The 23313-nt window shown below is 40.2% G+C and overlaps 1 protein-coding gene across 2 annotated transcripts in view; it reads right to left on the bottom strand.

Annotated features, from left to right (window-relative positions):
• CFAP91 (cilia and flagella associated protein 91) overlaps positions 1-23313 on the bottom strand; it is a 94642-nt gene that overhangs the window by 47805 nt on the left and 23524 nt on the right. For both annotated transcript variants that reach the window (XM_005905443.2, XM_070369946.1), the window contains exons 6-10: positions 16813-16994; positions 6805-6982; positions 4764-4921; positions 2218-2400; positions 1165-1307 (exon numbers count right to left, since the gene is read on the bottom strand). In XM_005905443.2, the coding sequence (XP_005905505.2) occupies positions 1165-1307; positions 2218-2400; positions 4764-4921; positions 6805-6982; positions 16813-16994 (844 nt within the window). The remainder of the gene's footprint in view (positions 1-1164; positions 1308-2217; positions 2401-4763; positions 4922-6804; positions 6983-16812; positions 16995-23313) is intronic.

The raw sequence follows: 23313 nt of genomic DNA, 5'->3' as shown, positions 1-23313 counted from the left end.
ACAGACTATAGCCTGCTAGGATCCTCTATCCATGGAATTCTCCAGGGAAGAATACTGTTCATTTCCTTCTCCCAGGGATCTTTCCAGTTGAGGGAGTGAACCCACGTCTCCTGCACTGCAGGTAAATTCTTCACTGTCTGAGCCACCAGAGAAGCCCTGGATTCTTATGCTATTACTAACTGAACAAACAAACATGCTTGGACCAGTGATGAGGGTATGTCATAAATCAGTCTCAAAGTGTGGTCCCTGAAGCATCAGCATCCCCTGGAAACTTGCAAAAAATGCCAATATTCCAGGCCTCTCTCCCCTACTGAATCAGAAACTCTGGGGGTAGGGCCCAGCAGCACGTGTTTTAACAAGCCCTCCAGGTGATTCTGATGCAGCATAAAGACTAAGCACTACAATCATAACCTACAGATTCAAAAGTATACAAGTCTGAACACCTATAGTCCAATTAAGAAAAGAGAAAGGCCAGCTAATGGATGAAGCTGTACAGTTGGCTCATGGGATGACCATCAAACTTTCTCATTTAGCTGAGTTTAAACTAGATGAGAGGGATGCTGAGCATGACTCCCTTTCTTCATGATGCTAACAAATTTAAAGGAAAAAAATAAGGCCTATTACACTATTAAAACCAACAGTAATCCTGCATGCTAGAAACTTGTTATACATCAATGCTGTGTCATATTTTATTGGGTAGATCCCAAGTCAGAACCATTTTTAGAAAGTACCGTGACTTCTGCAAATGGGGAGAATGCCCTCCAAGAGGTTTTCCTATGGTTTGAAATGAGGTGGTAAAACTGATTCAGCACAACACAGGCAACCACCAGAAAGGTCTAGAGAGGAGAAAAAAATATAGGCTTGTGTGTTGAGAACTACTGGACATTGCTGCCCAAGACAAAGTGCAGTTTTGGAGTGTAGTATATCTCTGCAAAAGCCCCACGAGAAGCATCTCGTCATCCAGATGGGAACTCAGCTCAGTGCTCTGTGACGATCAAGAGGGGTGGGAGGGAGGCTCCAGAGGAAGGGGATATATGTATACTTACAGCTGATTCATGTTGTACGACAGAAACCAACACAACATTGTAAAGCAATTATCCTCCAATAAATAAAAATGAATAAAATTTGCTAAGAAAGTAAAAAAAAGAAGAAGAAGAAGCATACCTTATGAACCTCTGCCAACTCACGGTCCACCCTTGCAGCCCTCTTTAGAAAACCATCTTTGGTAGTAGTGACTTTCGGTTTTGGTGGTTTGATTCGGGGTTGTGTCACAAAATCTGGGAGACAGGACTCAAGCTCAACTAATCCTATGGAAAGGAAGTACATGATTAGTGTCTGGTGCTTAGATATATCATTTGAAAGCATACTGTTAATTTCATTAGCAGTTTGCCAAGTGGTTTTATTTAGAATTATTGATAAGGTGTACCTCATATAATTGAATTGTCCCTGAAATACAAAGGAAATTTCTATATAATTAACTTATATTCTTGGTAACTTAGATTGTAAAATAAGAAATGCATTCTAAAATGAAACCACTGTCCTATCAAAAAGTAATAATACCACAATAATAAACAGGAAGTTAATGATCATATGACATTGTGATTATACATGTCACCACCATTCTAAAGTGGCTGTACACTAGGTTATCATATCCAGCTCTAGAGAGGGTCAGCCAGAGGTGCAAGTTCAATGGTGTGACCATCAATGCACGATCTTGGCCATATGATTCTCCAACCTCTCAACTGAAATTTAAATAATTTAATTAAGGTTCTCTTGGACTTTACAACAGGTATAACCCTCTCCATTAATTTATCCCCTAGTTTATCCATCCCCTTGCCCACTAGTATTCTGGTGTTTCTTCATAAAGGGCCGATTTCATGACATATTTCTTGTTTGCATCATAAACCTGGTATAAAAACTTTTTCTATTTTATTTTTGCATAACTTCAATTTTAATGACATTAAACATGTTTAAATGTTTAGTAGTTTATTGACTTTACTGCTTGGTAAATTGTTGCATAGTGTATCCATTTATTTATTTGGGTCTTTACAGTTTTTATTGGTTTCTATGAACTCATTATTAATAATACTAAACATGTAATGGCTATTTCTTACAAATATTGTATTTTTGATTAGCTTTTAATCTAAATTGCTATATTTCATATTTCTAAGATAACTCTCTTATACTACTAGGCTTGTAATTATAGGAACTGCTTACCTTCATAGGTGTTGAGATAGTGGTTTTTTACTACAAAGTCCTCTGAATTGTTGTCTGGGAAACGACCAAGGCGAGATAGAGGTCCATAGACCTGTGATGCATAATCACAATAATCCTTGATGATGTTTCTTCTCTCCAACTTCCCTTCTATATTCTTTCCCTTTCCCATCAGTTTTCTGATTGCTAAAATAAAACATACCTCCATGACTATCTCTAAAATATTTTTCTGAATGATCCAAATGCAGGCTAATAAACCAGTTGTAGTATTATTCACAGGGAGACTACTGAGCTGAATAAATTTCATCATGATCACTCACTGCAGCCCGAATATAACACTTAAGACAAAGAACAGGTGGATATGACAGAAGCTGAATCACCCAGTGTCCTCAATTGGTACTCATCAAAAATCTTTTATAACTGCATTCTAAGCTCTGGGCCAGAAATAAAAGTTTGTGCAATGAATGAAAGAAACTCAAAGTAACTGAAAAATACATGTCTTCAATAGAGATGAGGGAATTATTTTCTCCTAAGAGAATAATTAAAAGGGAAGGAAGACTACAAGCTCTTCAAAAAAAAATCTCTGGTCATCTTGGCTAACACCAGAATAAATCAGAATATACCCAAGCTTATAGTTTCAGAATTATTTGGCAGGCTCAGCTGTACATACTAGTTTACTAACGTAAGCAGTCAGGATTACTACCTCTACCTGCTCCTTTTCTGTCAATCCCATCACAGACCCACCCCCTTTTGAAGGCTCTGCATCAGGTACTCTCAACGGGTGTAAAATCAGATTGTGAGAATTTGAAGCCATATTGTAAGAGGTGGCTGCATGTACCACTGCTGCCTTTTGAATGTTATTTATATGTGACCCTCAGGGCTTTTGTGTGTGACCTGGAATTTCATGATTAAAATACTTTATATTTTATTTTGTTGTTGTTTAATTGCTAAGTTGTGTCAGACTCTTTTGCAACCTCATGAACTGTACCCACCCAGTTTCTCTGTCCATGGGATTTCCCAGGCAAGAATACTGAAGTGGGTTGCCATTTCCTTCTACAGGGGATCTTTTTCGCCCAGGGATCAAACTGGTGTCTCTGGCACTAGCAGGTAGATTCTTTACCATTGAGCCACCGGGGAAGCCTTAGTTATTTATGAAAATTAGTCAACCCATCACTGGTTATTTCAAGGACTGAAAAGAAAAAACTGTTGACAATATCTAAATGCATACCTAAAAGCTAGTTAAGTGAAAAGTCGTTTTCTTACACACTCAAAAAAATTCAGGGGCATATAACACTGAGAGCAGATAACAAGGACCTGACTTTCTGGGGGCAGGGGTCCTTGAAAGTCTTCCTGGAAGAAGTGACATTTGAGTTGTTTCTTAGCCTGGGTTCCCCCAAAGACAGAACCTGAGATAAAGGCATGTGTGCAGGTAGTTTACTGGGATGTGATCCCAGAGGGTAAAGAGAGAGGGATAGGAGTAACAAGAAAAAAAAAGTCAACCTATTGCTAATTATGTCAACTGCTGGAAAGAAAAAAATGTTGGCAGTATCTAAATGCATATGTAGCAGCCAATTAAGTTAAAAGTTATTTTCTCACATCAAGAAAGTTAAAAGTTCACTAAAAATAATTTTTAAGAAATTAATTTTTGTAATTGTTTTACTAGGAAAATTTTGAATACTTTACTGTGATTACATTGCTATTCATATGTGTATAGATTGCTAATCTGCATATATAAATGATGCAGTACAACTTTTATAAGTAAATAAATTATATTAAAAGTTACTCAGCAAGTACAGCTATAAAGCTAAATGCTAAATTAAAATTTTTTACTTTAAATTCTAACTAAAAATTTTTATTAAGTCATTTTTAATCCTCCACTGACTTCTCTTTTATGTATAAAGTACAGATATATTTATAATATATAAACAGATATATAGTACACCTATGGTATTAAAATTTCATGGGAGGGACTTCCCTACTGGTCCAGTGGTTAAGACTCTGCCTTGCAATGCAGGGGATGTGGATTTGATCCCTGGTCGGGGAACTAAGGTCTCACATGCCAGGCATGGGGCAACTAAGCCCATGTGCCACAACTACTGAAGCCCCTGCATGGAAAAGAAGACCCAGCACAGGGGTCTTTTTAAAAAAATTTTTTTTTATTTTCATGGAAGGGGGATAAGTAGGAAAAAAGACATCTGAATGTCTCTTTTAGTGGGAAACAATGAAAAACAGGTTGAGAAATAAAGCTCTCTATCCAGGGCTTCAGCCTATGAATATAGGGAGCCCAGTACCTACACACAACACACACACACACACAGAGTCCATAATGCCAACAACTTGCTACCCGTTAGAACATCATTACTTGATTTTCTTAGTGATGAATTTTCCTCCACTCTTCTACTTTTGAGAAATAACTCATCTCCTGTCCCTTATCAGTTAAATAATACTAGGACCAAAAAAGAATTATATCACAGTTAAACCAGCTTTGGCCAAAAACCCAAAGCAGAGCCAGCTTTTCCACCCCTTGCGGGTTGGTGCTGCGCCATCACCTGACACGTGCTTGCGCTGAATCTGTGCCAGCTTTGCCTCCTTCGCTTCCTGTAGCTTAGACCACTGGGCATTCAAGCGTGCCATGTTCACTTCGTTTTGATTCTCGTCACGCTTCTTCAGCAGCTCTTTTAGAACTTCTAGGCGAATCTCCTGCAATCTTCGAGCAAATGACAATCATAAAGAAGCCTATGGTCTCTCAAACAGGATGCTCTACTAAAGAAAGGGAACATTTGCCATAAATAGGACCTTCTCTTCAGGCTGGTACCATATTCATGCATTTTATAAAGACCACTGTGGCAAAAGTGTGGGAAATGAACTGGGGGTTGGAGTAGACACTCAATAGTCTTTATATAAGAAGAATATTGTATGGGTGTATCTCTAGGCAGAAGGGCCTAAGTGAACAGGAAAATGTTTGTCCCCAGTTTCAGGCCAACGGGTATGGCTGGAGGGTTAAGGAACAGGAGGGTTGAGAGGAAATGTGGTTGTGGCATGCTACCTTAAGTGGTGACTGCGAAAATGCCAGCATCTGACACATACGGATATTCATTCTTCACCTCCCTTTACTTCACCTTCTCATTGTTCTCCAGGACTACCTCGCTTATGTGTACATATGACTTCAAAATATCTACTTCAGCCCGGATATTTCTGAACTGGAACTTCCACCTACTTGAATCTCCAATTATCCCTTCAAAAAAACCTCATTCATTTTATTCCCCCAGAAATCTACTCCTTCTCCTACTTTCTTCCCTCCTCTAAAACACTTCTTACATCTGTTCCCTACTCATGTCTTGGTCATCTCTCTCCTGACTCGGACTCTGAGTGTTAGTCTAGTCTCGCCTCCTTCTAATCTTTGTTCCATGTAGTGGTCAAGATTTGCCTTTCTAAAATGGAGATTTGAACATTTTACCCTTACTTGAAAATTTACATAATAATTTATTCAATCACTTATTTGTCAAATACGTATGCCAGGCAGGGAATAAAACAATGGTGAACAAGATAAAATGCACTGTCTCAAGGAGCACTGTTTCAGTGAAGTAGGCATATAAACCAACATTTACAACACAGGGATCAAAACACCAGGGCAGAAGAATGAAAAGACTTCTGCGGGAGAAGAAATGGCAGAGCACCTCTGTCAGTGCTATTCCCAGTTGATCAAAAGGAAGGAGCGGGGTGGTGGGAAAGGCTTCTTCACAGTAGCCATTAACTCAGCACTTGAGGGTCAAAAGGGTTGAGATTTGCCACACTGACAAGGGAGAAGTGGGGCCTCAGCAGAGACAGCACATTGTCAGGGGCTTGGTAGCAATGCTATGAGCAACGAAGCACCTCAGCACAGGAACAAAGAGCACCTCAAGAACTTCCCTTCCCCCTCTTCTTGCTAAGGAGCTAGAATTTTTTGGTCCTCATCATTTCTACATATTCAGAGACAATCTCATTACTGAAAATACATCAGTTAAAATGGCTAAAAATTCAACCAGAAATACCCTAGCATATTGTTACTTATGTACTGTGAGGTCATCTCTTAACTGAAGAGTTAAGTCCACAGTTTGTCTTTTAAATATAAATGCCTTATTAGCTGCAGCTAGAACCCAAGAGGTCCTGACTGAATCTGCTACCGGGGGAAGAGACAGGGTCAGCCAGGAGGCTGTTTAATGGATAGGAAGAGGGTCAAAGTCGAGGGACCCTGGCACTGGTAAGGAACAGAAAGGGACAGTCTGAAAGACATTTTGCAAAAATCAGTGGAATTCTGTGACAGCCCAGATAAGTTACTAAAGAAAAAAGAGATCAGAGATCCCATGAGGAACTGTTCAAATCTGGGTTCCACACTGAACTTCACACATAAAGAAGGCATTATATATATATTTATATTATTGGAGAAAAAATAATGGAGCTATTGCTCCTGAAACCCAGTCTCCTAACTCTACAGGTTAAGGATTGCTTTTAAACCCTTACATTTGGGAACTCTATTTGCTCTATTGCTTAAAAGTATTAACATTAATTCCATCAGTGTAGGAGCAACTGTCTGGGTAGCTGAGAACCTACTTCTCAATCTCCTGCTCTCTGAAGGCCCACTCCTTCCTCTCCATGGCATTCATCATCCGCCTCCTTTTCTCAAACTGGGAGGTGTCACTCAGAGGGGGCAGGGTGTCTTCCCAAGCACGCTTCTCCCGGGCACGTTCTATCATCTCTACTTCAGCTTGTCCTGCCGGGAGCCCTCGACCTAGAGGATGAGGCAGAACACTTAATAAACACAGACACACTCATGTACCTGCTAGTATTTAATTGACTCCCTCTCAGTTCCTGTCCTCTTTAAATTGAAGGTTATGACAAGATGAAATGATATTGGGATATGTCTCCACATGTGCCTGAGAGTGTTATCTGTGCCCTGCACTCTCTCTTATTAGCAATTCAGTCAGAAGACATCTCATTTGCATGGAAGTATTTAAAGATATTAGGTTATTACTAAATAATCACACCCTGGAACGTTCCATATTGGAAAAATCCATCTTTTCAAATACAAAGAAATATCAAAATAACTTGCAGAAGATCATAGTTAGTAGGTGGTGAAACCCAGAATTTGCCCATGACAATCTGGCCCTTGCAGTCTTACATACTATACTATACTATACTCCCTCTCTAGAAACAAATATTAAACAAAAATGAACTATACAGAGAAGCCCACAGCTAATACCATACTCAACAGTGAAAGGTTAAAAGCTTTTTCTCTAAGATCAGGAACAAGGTAAGAGTGCACACTCTCACCACTCCTATTCAACATAGTACTGGAAGCCCTGACCAGAGAAATTAGGGGAAAAAAGAGAGAGAGGGAGAAAGAAATAGAGAAAACTGCATCCAAGTCAGAAAGTGAAAGTGCGAGTCGCTCAGTCATGTCTGACTTCTTGCAATCGCATGGGCTGTCCATGGAATTCTCCAGGCAAGAATACTGCAGTGGGTTGCCATTCCCTTCTCCAGGGGATCTTCCCGACTCAGGGATAGAACCAGTGTCTCCTGTACTGCAGGCAGATTCTTTACCATCTGTGCTACCAGGGAAGGAAGAAGTAAAATTATATGTAGATTTCACAATACGCTACCTTACTGAACTGAGAGTCTTAGTTCTGTTCATTTAAATTTTTAAAATGAGTGCATTGCCTACAAGTGAAAATAGTTTTGCTTCTTCTTTCTAATCCCCATACCTAATTTTTCTTCTCTTGTTTTACTGCATTAACTCAATTATTTCTCAACCAGGATGCTATTAATACTGTATCAGGCAAACAATTTTTGGATGGGTCTGCCCCATGCAGGGCAGGATGTTTCGTATCCATGCCAGCCTAGCTCCCCCAAACCCAACCCATTCTCCTTATCATTATTATGGAGTTTCCAAATGTCCCTGGGGTTGATGGTCATAGCCTAGTTGAAAAAGTTCTGGGCTAGGATCTTCCCTCAACTGCTAAATAATAGTGGTGACAAAGGAATTACTGTCTTTTTCTTGATTTTAAGGATAAAGCTTCTCAAGTCTTACCTTTAGTATTATGTTTATCTCAGATAACCTTTATTAAGTTACTAAAATTTCCTTCTGATCCCAACATTTAGAGTTTACAACATGAATGCATGTCGAATGTTATCAAACTACTTTTCCTGAATCTACTGAAGCATTTTCTGATATTTTCTGTTAAAATGGTAAAATGCATTGGTTGGTTTTCTGATATTGTACTAAACTCGAATTTGTATGATTAACCCATTTGGTTACGATAAGTCATCTATTAACTTATTTTTAAAATGTATTTATTTGGCTGTGCCAGGTCTTAGTTGCAGCAGGCAGGATCTAGTTCTCTGTTGTTGTTCAGACACTAAGTCTTGTCCGACTCTTTGCTGCCCCTTGGACTGCAGCATGTCAGGCTTACCTGTCCTTCACTATCTCCCAGAGTTTGCTCAAATTCATGTCCATTGAGTTGGCATTGCCATCCAATCATCTCATCCTCTGTCACCCCCTTCTCCTCCTGCCCTCAGAATCCTCCTTTCTCAGCGTTCAGGGTTTCTTCCAGTGAGTTCTAGTTCTCTGATCAGGGATCAAACCCAGGCCCCCTGCATTGGGAGTGTGGAGTTTTAGCCACTGGACCATCAGGGAAGTGTTAGCCATCTTCTTAAAGATACTGTCACGTGTCACTTTTCTATATACTAATAATGAACCATCAGAAAGAGAAAGCAAAAAAAAAAAATCCCACTTAAAATCCCATCACTTGACTATGGTGTAAGACCTCTTTAATGAGTTGTTGGATTCTATTTTCTAACCCTCCCACACTGTTGGTGAGAATGTAGTCGGTGCAGCCATTATGGAAAACAGTATGGAGGTTCCTCAGAACACTAAAAATGGAATTATCATACGATCCAGGAATCCTACTCCTGGGCATATATCAGGACAAAACTACAATTCAAAAAGATACATGCAACCCTCTGTTCGTAGCAGCATTATTCATAATAGCCATAACATGGAAAGAACCTAAATGTCCATATATAGTGGAATACTACTCAGCCATAAAAAGAACAAACTACCACCATTTGCAGCAATATGGATGAACCTAGAGATTATCACACTAAGTGAACTAAGTCAGGAAGAGGAAGACAAATACTATATGAAATCACTTGTATGTGGAATCTAATATGACACAAATAAATTTATCTATAAAACATAACAGACTCACAGAGAACAGACTTGTGGTTGTCAAGGGGGAGAGGAAGTGGGGAGGGATAGAGCAAGAGTTTTAGGTTAGATGCAAATGATAATACACACAGTGGATAAATGACAAGATCCTTCTGAATAGCAAAGGGAACTGTATTCAATATCCTGTGATAAACCATGATGGAAAAGATATGAAAAGGAATGTGTTTATATATACAACTGAATCACCTCATTGTACAAAATATTAATACAACATTGTAAATCAACTATATTTCAATACAAAATTAAAGAAAAACAATAATAAAGAAAAAATAAAACAAAATCCCATCAAAAAGAGAAAAATACCTACAAACTTAACCAAAGAGGTGAGAGACCTATATTCTGAAAACTATAAAATATTAATGAAGGACTCCAAAAACCACATAAAGAAATGGAAAGATATCTTGCATTTTAGATTGGAAGAATTGATATTGTTAAAATGTCCACACTACCCAAAGAGTCTACAAATTTAATTTGGCGGAGTAGAAGGACGTGTGCTCATCTTCTCCTGTGAGAACACCAAAATCACAGCTAGCTGCTGAACAACCATCAAAAAGAGAATGTTGGAACCACCAAGAAAAGCTGCTCCACATCCAAGGACAAAGGCGAAGCAGCAAGATGGCAGGAGGGGTGCAATCACATTTAAAACTTCATATCTGCCAGAGACTCTTGGGGGGCATAAACAAAATCTTGTGTGCACCAAAACCCACGGAAAGGAGCAGTGATCCCCACAAGAGACTGAGCCAGACCTGCCTCTGAGTGTTTGAGGGCCTTCTGCAGAGGCATGGGTCAGCAGTGGCCTCCCACGGGGACAGGAGCACTGGCAGTAGCAGTGCTGGGAGGCCTGGCAGGTGGCACAAGTCCTCTTGGAGGAGGTCGCCATTAGCCCCACTACAGAGCTGCTGGACGGGCGATCCACAAACTGGAGAACAGCTATACCAAAGAATTTCTCACGCTGTTGCGAAAGTTCGAGGGCCCACAACAGACTTCCAAACCTGGGGACCTGGCAAAAGGGACTGGGAATCCCCAGGGGATCTGACTTTGAATGTCAGTGGGATTTGATTATAAAACTCCCACAGCACTGGGGAAACAGACTTTTAGAAGGAAAAGACAAAACCATATGTGCTCCAGGACCCAGGAGAAAGGAGCACTGACCCCACAAGAGACTGAGCCAGACTTGCCTATGAGTGTATGGGAGCCTCCTACAGAGGCATGGGTCAACAGTGGCCTGCCACAGGGTCAGAGGTATTGACAGAAACAGTCCTGGGAGGCGCAACATACTGGCATAAGTCCTTATGGAGGAGGTCACCATTACCCCTACCATAGACCCTATAGCTCCACCATAGAGACTGCAAACTCAAGGACTGAGCCGCCTCAGTCCAAACTACAGGGAGGGAGCACAGCCCCACCCATCATCAGAAAACTGGATTAAACATATACTGGGCATGGCCCTGCCCACCAGAGCAAGACCTAGTTTTCCCCACAGCCAGTCCCTCCCATCAGGAAGCATGCACTCCCATCCATCAGAGGGCAGACAGAATGGAAGCCACAATCACAGAAAATGAACCAAAATGGTGGCCTTGTATAACTCCATGAAACTTTGAAGCATGCCATATAGGACCACGCAAGACGGCTGGCTTATGGCAGAGAGATATGACAAAACGAGGTCCACTGGAGAAGGAGGTGACAAACCACTTCAGCATTCTTGACCCAAGAACCCCATGAACAGTACGAAAAAGCAAAGAGATGTGACATTGAAAGATGAACCCCCTGGATTGGTAGGTGTCCAATATGCTACTGGAGAAGAGTGGAGAAATAGCTCCAGAAGGAATGAAGAGGTTGAGCCAAAGCAGAGACGACACCCAGTTGCGGATGTCTGGTGGTGAAAGTAAAGTCTCACACTGTAAACAACAATACTGTATAGGAACCTGGAATGTCAGGCCATAATCAAGATAAATTGGAAGTGGTCAAACAGGAGATGGCAAGAGTAAACATCAACATTTTATGAATCAGTGAACTAAAATGGGCAGGAAAGGCAAATATAATTCAGAAGACCATTATATCTACTACTGTGGGCAAGAATCCCTTAGGAGAAATGGAGTAGTCCTCATAGTCAACAAAAGAGTCTGAAATGCAGTACTTGGGTCCAGTCACAAAAATGACAGCATTTTCTCAGTTTGTTTGCAAGGCAAACCATTCAACATCATAGTAATCCAAGTCTATGCCCCAACCACTAATGCCAAGGAGGCTGAGTTGAAAGGTTCTATGAATACCTATGGCTTCCCAGGTGGTGCTAATGGTAAAGAACCCACCTCCCAATGCAGGAGATGCAAGAGACGAAGGTTCGATCCCTGGTTCTGGAGGATCCCCCAGAGGAGGGAGTGGCAACCCACTCAAGTATTCTTGCCTAGAGAATCCCTTGGACAAGATAGCCTGGCAGGCTACAATCCATAGGGTCACAAAGAGTCAGGCATGACTGAAGTGACTTAGCATGCATGCATACATGAAGACCTACAAGACCTTCTGGAACTAACACCCAAAAAAGCTGTCCTTTTCATTATAGGGGACTGGAATGCAACAGTAGGAAGTCAAGAAATACCTGGAGTAATGGGCAAATTTGGCCTTGGAGTAGAGAATGAAGCAGGGTTTTGCCAAGAGAATGCACTGGTCATAGCAAACACACTCTTCCAACAACACAAGAGAAGACTCTACACATGGACATCACCAGATGGTCCATACTGAAATCAGATTAATTATATTCTTTGCAGCCAAAGATGGAGAGGCTCTATACAGTCAGCACACACAAGACTGGGAGCTGACTGTGGCTCAGATCATGAACTCCTTATTGCCAAATTCAGACTTAAATTGAAGAAACTAGGGAAAAACCATTAGATCATTCAGGTATGACCTAAATCAAATCCCTTATGACTATTCGGTGGAAGCAACAAATAGATTCAAGTATTAGATCTGATAGACAGAGTGCCTGAAGAACCATGGATGGAGGCTTTGGGACATTGTACAGGAGACAGAAATCAAGACCATCCCCAAGAAATGCAAAAAAGCAAAATGACTGTCTGAGGAGGCTTTACAAACAGCTATGAAAAGAAGACAGGCAAAAGGCAAAGGAGAAAAGGAAAGATATACCCATTTGAATGCAGAGTTCCAAAGAATAGCTAGGAGAGATAAGAAAACCTTCCTCAGTGATCAGTGCAAAGAAATAGAGGAAAACAATACAATGGGAAAGACTAGAGATCTCTTCAAGAAAATTCAACATACCAAGGGAACATTTCATGCAAAGATGGGCACAATAAAGGACAGAAATGGTATGGACCTAAAAGAAGCAGAAGATATTAAGATGAGGTGGCAAGAATACACAGAAGAACTATACAAAAAAGATCTTCACGACCAGATAATCACAATGTTGTGATCACTCACGGAATGTGAAGTCAAGTGGTCCTTGGGAAGCATCACTATGAACAAAGCTAGTGGAGGTGATGCAATTCCAGTTGAGCTATTTCAAATCCTAAAAGATGATGCTGTGAAAGTGCTGCACTCAATATGCCAGCATATTTGGCATATTGAACAAAACTCAGCAGTGGCCACAGGACTGGAAAAGGTCAGTTTTCATTCCAATCCCTAAGAAAGGCAATGCCAAAGAATGCTCAAACTACCCCACAACTGCACTCATCTCACACGCTAGTAAAGTAATGCTCAAAATTCTCCAAGCCAGGCTTCAACAGTATGTGAACCATGAAATTCCAGATGTTTAAGCTGGATTTAGAAAAGGCAAAAGAACCAGAGATCAAATTGCCAACATCTGTTGTATCATAGAAAAAGCAAGAGAGTTCCAGAAAAACATCTACTTCTGCTTTATTGACTATGCCAAAGCCTTTGACTGTGTGGATCACAACAAACTGTGGAAAATTCTTCAAAAGATGGGAATGCCAGAACACCTGACCTGCCTCCTGAGAAGTCTGTATGCAGGTCAAGAAGCAACAGTTAGAACTGGACATGGAACAACAGATTGGTTCCAAATAGGGAAAGGAGTACATCAAGGCTGTATATTGTCACCCTGCTTATTTAACTTTTATGCAGAGTACATCATGAGAAACGCTGGACTGGATGAAACACAGGCTGGAATCAAGACTGCTGGGAAAAATATCAATAACCTCAGATATGCAGATGATACCACCCTTATGGCAGAAAGTGAAGAAGAACTAAAGAGCCTCTTGGTGAAAGTAAAAGAGGATAATGAAAAAAGCTGGCTTAACACTCAACATTCAGAAAGCTAAGATCATGGCATCTGGTCCCATTATTTCATGGCAAATAGAAGGGGAAACAGTGGAAACAGTGAGAGACTTCATTTTGGGGGGCTCCAAAATTAATGCAGATGGTGACTGCAGCCATGAAATTAAAAGACACTTACTCCTTGGAAGAAAAGTCATGACCAACCTAGATAGAATATTAAAAAGCAGAGACATTACTTTGCCAACAAAGGAACATCTAGTCAAAGCTATGGTTTTTCCAGTAGTCATGTATGGATGTGAGAGTTGGACTATAAAGAAAGCTGAGCGCTGAAGAATTAATGCTTTTGAACTGTGGTGTTGGAGAAGACTCTTGAGAGTCCCTTGGACTGCAAGGAGATCCAACCAGTCCTTCCTAAAGGAAATCAGTCCTGAATATTCATTGGAAGGACTGATGCTGAAGCTGAAACTCCAATATCTTGGCCACCTGATGTGAAGAGCTGACTCACTGGAAAAGACCCTGATGCTGGGAAAGATTGAAGGCAGGAGGAGAAGGGGATGATAGAGGATGAGATGGCTGGATGGCATCACAGACTCAATGGACATGAGTTTGAGTAAGCTCCAGGAGTTGGTGATAGACAGGGAGGCCTGGCGTGCTGCAGTCCATGGGGCTGCAAAGAGTTGGACAGGACTGAGTGACTGAACTTGGAAGTATGTTCAAGGATGTCCTTTTATTCTTCCCTTATTCAGATCCATAGCTAACATTTATACAATGGTTATTTCCATACTAGGCACTGGCCTAAGCATACTACATAAATGAATTTAATTAGTGTTTACAATATCCTATGAGATAGACCTCTGAAATGTTCTGTCCTATGAAAGTGTCTTTATTTCACCTTCTCTCCCGAGTAAGAGTTTGGCTGGTTTAAGAATTCTAGATTTGGGTTATTTTCCCACAGCACTTTAAAGCTACTACAGAATGCCCACCTGGAGGTACTCCATCTCTTAGGGAGCCTGGAATTCCTTGTGTAAATGGTCCCAAACCCACTTCCAAAATCTACATGGGCCACTTCGCAGGATTCAGACTCCCGAGGGCAGACTACATGCTGCTGTTTGTTCACCCTTAAGCCCAAGGGGTGGCCACATAGCAGCTGTTTGCAAGGATGTCTAGACAGAAAATGGAACAGCAGGACAGGAGAGGCAATCACAGGCATGCACAACAAGCCCTCATGATGAAGAACAGAGGCAGAGAAAGGGCCAGCCACCAGGCAGCCTCTCCCACTGCTGCCACATGCCAGCGTGCAATCCCAAGGAGTCTAAGAATTTTAAATGTACACTTGTCCTTTCAGCTTTTTATAAAGATTTGTGAAAAATATAGAATGTACTTTATCTAACAGACAGTAGCCTGATTTATAATATTTAAATGTCTACACACATAATATGTAGGCATCCGTTTAAACTTTTACCCAGGACCTCACCAACGAGGAGGTAGGCCTGACTCATGGGGCTTTTTATTGACACTTCAACCCCAGAGCTGCCAGGGCAGGGCTCCAATTTGGTCTTTACCAAGTGAAGCATTTCTGAGCCCCTACCTAAACCTCTTGTGTTCCAGGGCGTGGCTCCAGTCCTTCTGCAGCTCAAAGCTAAGCCCTTCCCACACCAAGAGGTGAAGCTCAAGGCCGCAGGTAGGAGTCCCTGGCTGAGACTGGCAGGCACTGAGCTTCAGTTCTACCCGTGGGCAGGAGAGAAGCTTCTCCCTCCTTTAGTTTAATCAGGTCTGGCTCCTCACCATTCAGAGTCCCTGCTCATCATCACAGATTCCCTTTTAGGAAGAAGTCTTCACTGCTAAACGATTGATTTCCTTCCTTGATTTTAAGTGTGGTTATTAATTTTCATAATTATGTTTTCTGTGTGTGCAAAGGAGAGGGAAAGATTTCAGCATACTCTGAGTCTGTCATCTAGACTTAAGGTAGAGTCTCTGCTTTAAACTGTGGGTGTAAAGAATGCTTAATCTGGATCCAAGAAGTGAGCCAAGAAACAAGAATCAGAACTAGAACTCAGACATGACCATCCTTGTTGCTACTAACACAGATTTGATTACAATTCATTACATTGGGGAAACAAAAGTAACCTCATTTTAATAAAAATTACAATGTACTAAGTATTTCCATGATCTTCAAGGAATCAGTCTCTCTGGTTCTCAGCTTCCTGCTGCTGCTGCTGCTAAGTCGCTTCAGTCGTGTCCGACTCTGTGCAATCCCATCGACAGCAGCCCACTAGGCTCCTCTGTCCCTGGGATTCTCCAGGCAAGAATACTGGAGTGGGTTACCATTTCCTTCTCCTAGGCACCATCAAATGAGTTTAATAAGGTAATTTCTAACAATTTCTAAAGGCCCCTTCTCTTATTAATATTTATAGTTTCACATTATAAAGGCCTAGACCAGAGTGAATTTCTATACTCTGAGAGTGAATTTCTGAGCATTTCAGATATAATATCAAAAGAAATCATCTAAATTATCAAATAAAGTATATAAGAGAGCCTTGATAAATCCCAAGATATTTTAGCAAAGTAAGAGGATATTATTACTTGTTGGAAAATGCAAAATGCATATTATTGCTATATTTACAATATGCATGATGCATATTATAAGATAATATTATTTCTTGTTGGAATATGCATATGTCATGCATATTACATGTTGGAATATGCATTCAGTATTATATACTCAAAAAAAATTTATGTGTAAATAAAGAATATAAATTTCTCAGTGGAAAGGAGCTGATTCACTGAGAGAAACAGAAGAGGGAGGTGAGTCGTCAGCAAAGGAACCACAAAATTAAGTCTAAATGTAACTTCAGCTTCAGGGAAAAAGGACAAGAAGTGTCTTACAATGATAATGGCGTATCTCTTTTTGAACAAATCTATCAGAACATGTATGAGTCTATGAAGTAGCTCTACTGAGCAAGACACTTTAAATAGCAATGCTTTAAACCATAGTTGTCTCTGTGTGTGTCATTTCCAAGAACTCGATAGCATGCGTGGTCATCAGGACTGTCATCTGCAAATATTCAAAAGAATTTCCAACTCACCCCAAGTGAGAGTAGCCAGGGTCAGGAGCTCAGGGATGGAATCCTGACATACTACATATTCTGGAGAATACGGGTCTGTTTGAACTTCAGCATCCCGATAATCAGTCTGAGTGCCCACCATGTACTTCGAAGGAATGGGCAGGTACTTAGTTGGAGGAGGAGGAAAAGTATATGGATCTGCCCTAAAAAGGAAAATTATTTTAAAAATTGAAACCTGATATAATCACTTAATACCTATCAATAGGTTTTGCAACATATATGATTAAGAGTTAAGTCTTTCTATGTAAAATGCCCTTGTGAATCAATAAGACAGTTAAATAGCCACAGAAAAATGAGTAAAGGACAGTCAGAAAACAAAAAGTAAAACTTGTAAGAATCATATGAAAAGATAATGAACATAACATAACCAAAGAAAATTAAATTAAAACAGCAAGATCCTATTTAATTATATCACATAAAGTAAAAGTGAAAGTGAAGTTGCTCAGTGGTGTCCGACTCTTTGTGACCCCGTGGACTGTAGTCTACCAGGCTTCTCTGTCCATGGTATTCTCCAGGCAAGAATACTGGAGTGGGTTACCACTTCCTCCTCCAGGGGATCTTCCCGACCCAGGGATCGAACCCGGGTCTCCTGCATTGGAGGCAGACGCTTTAACCTCTGAGCCACAGGGAAGCACATAAGCAATGATTTAAAAGATTGAAAGTACTTAGCATCAATGAACTTGTGAAGAAACAGGCATTCTCATAAACTGCTGATGAAAATACAAACAGGTAAACCTAACTAACAAGTGACTAAATATATATCAAACCCTTAAAACACCCTTTTGCCCAAGCAATGGTGCTCCTAGGAATTTATTATGGGGAATAAGTCAATGAGTGTGCAAAGATATATGCAAACATGTTTATAAAGTCTCATTTATAAGAGTAAAAAACTTCTTAATGGCTGATTTTATTTTTAAAAGTGGTTATATCTGGGGTCATTAGGCATCAACCTTGGATCCATTATATTCACCTTTTTTTTTCATTTTATTTTTAAGCACAGGAAAACTTATAAATTCACTTAAACATGTGCCTACCCTTATCCATAATTTAACAAAAAGTATAGTAGCACATAGTGATGTTTTTTTTTTTACTTTTGAGTTTGCATCCCTCAATCCCTTTTTCTTCTTTTTCCACCCATAGCAGTACCCTTTCTATATACCTGGTATCTAGGATCTTCCCAACCCTGGGATTGAACCTGCGTCTCTTAAGTCTCCTGCAATCGCTAGCGGGTTCTTTACCACTAGCGCCCCCTGGGAAGCCCATCTAGGACATATACCCCAGATGTATCCTTGAATTACATCCTCCTTATTTTTTGCACACTTATTTTCTACAACTGACACAAAATACAGTTTATTTTACTGTTTGACTAACATGAAATCATATTATAAGTACAGTTTTGCATCTTGCTTTTTTGACTAAACAACACTTCATGGAAATCTTTCCCAATCTACTCATGTGACTCTAAAAAAAATCACAAACTTAAATAATGACCATCAGTAGAAAAACTGTTTAAAAAATGGTACAGCCATAATTTTTATCCAGCTATTAAAAGTAACAATGTAATCTATATGAATGAACAAAAATGTCTACAATCTAATGTAAAGTAGAAAAAAGAACACTATAAAGCAGTATGTACAATAGGAGTACACTTTTATGTTTTTATAGACTGTGCTACTGGGCACACAAAAATTCCTAAACGGATATACAATAATAAAAGCAATTACTTCTGGATAGTATGATTATAGAGAGAAGTTTTTCATGTTTATAGTCTTTTGAATTTTCTAACTTTTTTTAACCTGTACATATACTACTTATATGTACCACTTCCATTTAAAATAAATCTTTTTTCTAGTTGGTAGAAGAATTGATTAAATGACATAAATAAATATAATGGAAAAAAAAGATTTCCATTAAGAAAAATAGTCAAAGGCAATGGGAGGTACTTATACATGAGCATAGCATGTACATCTTAGCTCAAAGAAAAATGCATTTCAAGCCAATCAGAAAGAAGTGTCTATTTGGCAGTTCAACCTGTGATGGAACAGTACTTTAAATAGATTTTAATGCTGAAATCTAACAGGTACTGAAATCATTTTTTTCAGCAGTTGCTATTAATTTCCAACATAAGTAGACAATATAAGTATATATAGTTTCTTATGTTTTCAGCAGAAAGTATTCTACTATAAAGATTCTACTTGAGGAAATAACTTCAAATTACCTTTAAATTATCCCAGGTCATGTGAATATTATTATAAAACCATCAGCTTGGATCAAGAGAATAAATTATTGCTTTCCAAATTAGTTTCACATTTGACCCATCTGATTAAACGTGCTAAGATTATGGCAAAGCCTGAGGAATCCCTCTGCCAAAGCTTTCTGCTGACTTGGGACCCTTCCCCGTGGGTCTGAGGAGAGGATGCAAAGGAGGAATGCTACTTGGACAAAAGTCCTGTGTAACTTAACAGCACAGTTCCTTTCCTAATTAACTTGTTATTTTTCTCCAACCTATTCTTCTCTCCATTTCAGTTGGTTTCAAGGGAGAATAAAATGTGAATAAGAGCAAGCAAAAAATCTTCTTTCCCAGCTCTGCCCAACCTCAATCAGGACCCAACACCAGAAAGACCCCACATCTGCTCCCTACTTGGCTTGTGCTCTGCCTGGTCCTGGATCACATCCTTGGCCTCAGTTAGTCTGTTTAAGGATGGCATCCTTTCAGCAGCTCCTACTGCTCCATATCCTCCATCTAGACCCTCCCTCCTCTAATACCAGCCACCATCAAAGCAGGCACTGTCTGCCACACCCACAGTCTTTTAAAATTTCCCCTTCTAGTCCCAACAAAACTACATGCAGGGCTTCCCTGGCGGTGGTAAAGAATCTACCTGCCAGTGCAGGAGACACAGGTTTGATCCCTGGTCCAGGAGGATCCCACATGCCATGGAGCATCTAAGCCCTGCACCACAACTACTAAGCCTTGCTCTAGAGCTCAGGGACCACAACCACTGAACCCACACGCTGCAACTGAAGCCCGTGGGCCCTGGAGCCCGTGCAACAAGAGAAGCCACCACAATGAGGAGCCCTTGCAGTGCAACAAAGAAGAGCCCCCGCTCTCTGCAACTAGGGAAAAGCAAGCACAGCAACAAAGACCCACTCAACTAAGAATGAATAATTATACATGTTAAAAAACCTACACACAAGAGGAGCTTCACAGAGCTAGCAAAGGCTTTTGTGTAGACATGAGTTTTCAACCCCTTCAGGTAAATACCAAGGAGTAGGACTGCCGAATCATACCTTAAGAGTATGTGTATAGTCTTTTTTTTAAGAGTCTTAGACAAATTTTATTTTGGTGTGTCAATACATTAACATTCATGATTCAGGTGAGAATCACTAACATTTCTACAGATGAGTAATAATAGTATTAGTATTTTTCACTCATTCAATAAATGTGTCTTGAGTGCATAGGGATTAAAGTTCAATCCACACAGTCATTTACAGATGTCTCATTTCCATGAAGTGCATCATTCAGAACAGAAGATAATACCATATTGTATAGAGTATGCATAGTGTTGTAAGAAACTGAAAACCTGTCTTCTGAAGTGACTATAGCATTTTGCACTTTCATCAAAAATGAAAATTCCTGTTGCTCAATATTTGGTGGTGTTAGTGTTCCAGATTCTGGCCATTCTAACAGTTGTATAGTGGTATATTGTTTTAATTTGCATTTCCACTTATTTGCCATTTGTATATCTTCTTTGGTGAGGTGTCTGTTAAGGTCTTTGACCTTTTTTTAATGAAGTCCAGATTACCCATTATTTCTTTAATGGATCGTGATTTTGATGTTGTATCTAAAAAGTCATCACCATTCCCAAGACCATCTAGGTTTTTCCTACGTAATCTAAGAGTTTTATATTTTTGTATTCTACACTGAGGTCTGTGATCCATTTTAAGTTAATTTTGTGAAGGGTGTAAGAGTTGTGTCTAAATTCATTTTTTTTTTTTGCATGTAGATGTCCAGTTGTTCCAACATCGTTTGTTAAAAAGACTGTCTTTGCTCCATTGTATTGCCTTTGCTCTTTTTGCCAAAGATTGTTATTCAGTCACTAAGTTGTGTCCAACTCTTTGTGACCCCATGGACTGCAGCACACCAGGCTTCCTTGTCCTCCACTACCTCCTGGACTTTGCTTAAATTCATGTTCATTGAGTCAGTGATGCTATCTAACCATCTCCTCTTCTGTCAAAGATTAGCTGATGATAAGTATGTGGGTCTATCTCTGGGCTCTCTATTCTATTTCATCTGTCTATTCTTTCCATAACATCACAGTTTTTAAAAAATTTTTATTTATTTCTTTTTGGCTGTGCAGGATCTTTGTTGCTAGGTGGGCTTTTCTCTAGTTGTGGCAAGCAGGGGCTACTCTCTAGTCGCTGTGCACAGACTTCCCTTGCAGTGGCTTCTCTTGTTGAGGAGCATGGGCTCTAGGGCCCAAGGGCTTCAGTAGCTGTGGCTCCCAGGTTCTAGATCACAGACTCAATAGTTTTGGTACACGAGTTTAGTTGCTCCATGGGATGTGAGATTTTCCCAGAATCAGAGATTGAACCCATGTCTCCTGTACTGGCAGGTGGATGCTTTACCACTGAGCTACCAGGGAAGGCCAACAGCACACTTTCTTGATTATAATAGCTTGAAGTCAGGTTGTGTCAGTCCTCCAACTCTGTCCTTCTCTAATACTGTGCTGCTTATTCTCAGGTTTTTTGCTTATTCAGGTAAGCTTTAGAATCACTTTGTCAATATCCACAAAATAACTTGCAGGAATTTTGGTTGAGACTACCTGGACTCTGTACTTCAAACTGGGAAGACCTGACATGCTGCTGCTGCTGCTGCTAAGTCATCTCAGTCGTGTCCGACTCTGTGCAACCCCAGAGACGGCAGCCCACCAGGCTCCCCCGTCCCTGGGATTCTCCAGGCAAGAACACTGGAGTGGGTTGCCGTTTCCTTCTCCAATGCATGAAAGTGAAAAGTGAAAGTGAAGTCGCTCAGTCGTGTCCTACTCTTCGAGACCCCATGGACTGCAGCCCACCAGGCTCCTCCATCCATGGGATTTTCCAGGCAAGAGAACTGGAGTGGGGTGCCATTGCCTCCTCCGAGACCTGACATACTGACACCACTGAATCTTCCCATCGACAACCATGGAATATTTCTCCACTTATTTATAGTTCTTCTTTGATTTCTTCCACTGAAGTGTTATAGTTTTCCTTAAATAGATCTTGTATTTTATTAAATTTATACTTAAGTATTTCATTTGTTGATGCTAATGTAAATGGCATTGTGTTTTATATTTCAAATTCCACTTGTTCTATACAGGTATATAGGAAAAGAGCTGACTTTTGTATACTAACCTTGTATCCTACAACCTTGCTATAATCACTTATTCACTTATTAACCCCACTTATTTTTTTTAAGCCAATTCATTCTGATTTTCTACAAAGACGAACATGCCACCTGCTAAAACTTTTATCGCTGCTCTTTCCACCATCTTTCCATGCCGCCAGAATGGTGCACATGAGTGTCCTGGCTGACGCTCTCAAGAGTATCAACAATGCCGAAAAGAGAGGCAAATGCCAGGTCCGTAAGTGTGGAGTGATCAGCCCCAGATTTGATGCGCAACTCAAAAATCCAGAAAAATGGCAGAATAACCTGCTCCCATCCCGGCAGTTTGGTTTCGTTGTACTGACAACCTCAACTGGCATCAATGGACCATGAAGAAGCAAGATGAAAACACACAGCAGGGAAAATCCTTGGATTCTTTTTCTAGGGATCTAATACATACAAATAAAATGCCTCGGGGGAGGGAGTTTTATTGCTTCCTTTCCAATCTGTGTATCTTTTATTTTTCTTGTCTTATTTCCAGTATGATGCTGAAAGGGAGTGGTGAGAGGAGACATCCTTGCCTTTTTCCTGACTGTAGTGGAAAAACTGAGTTTTTCACCATTAAGTATGAGGTAGGTTTTTGGTACACATTCTTCATAAGGTTGAAAATGTTCCTCTCTAATTCTAGTTAACTGGGAGTTTTTTTGTCATGAAGGGTATCAGGTACTGTCAAATAGTTTTTCTGCCTCTATTAATATGATCATGTGATCTTTCTTTTTCAATCTGTTGACATGACCCATTACATTAACTGATTTTAAAATGTGGTGTATAACTCTTATTATACATTGTTGGATTTGATTTGCTAATACTTTGTTGAGGATTTCCATGCCTACATTTATGAGGGATGTTGGTTTGTAGTTTTCTTTATGGCAACTCACTCCGGTATTCTTGCCTGGAGAAGCCCATGGACAGAGGAGCCTGGCAGGCTACACTTCATGGGATCTCAAGAGAGGTACATGACTTAGCACTATCTTTCTTTCTTTCTTAATGTCTTTGTCTGATTTTGGTATTAGGGTAATGCTGCCCTTACAGAATGAGTG

Source organism: Bos mutus, chromosome 1 (assembly GCF_027580195.1).
Source record: "Bos mutus isolate GX-2022 chromosome 1, NWIPB_WYAK_1.1, whole genome shotgun sequence".
Classification (NCBI taxonomy): domain Eukaryota; kingdom Metazoa; phylum Chordata; class Mammalia; order Artiodactyla; family Bovidae; genus Bos; species Bos mutus.
Note: the sequence above shows the minus strand (reverse complement) of the source record. Positions and strands in the feature narration are given on the sequence as shown.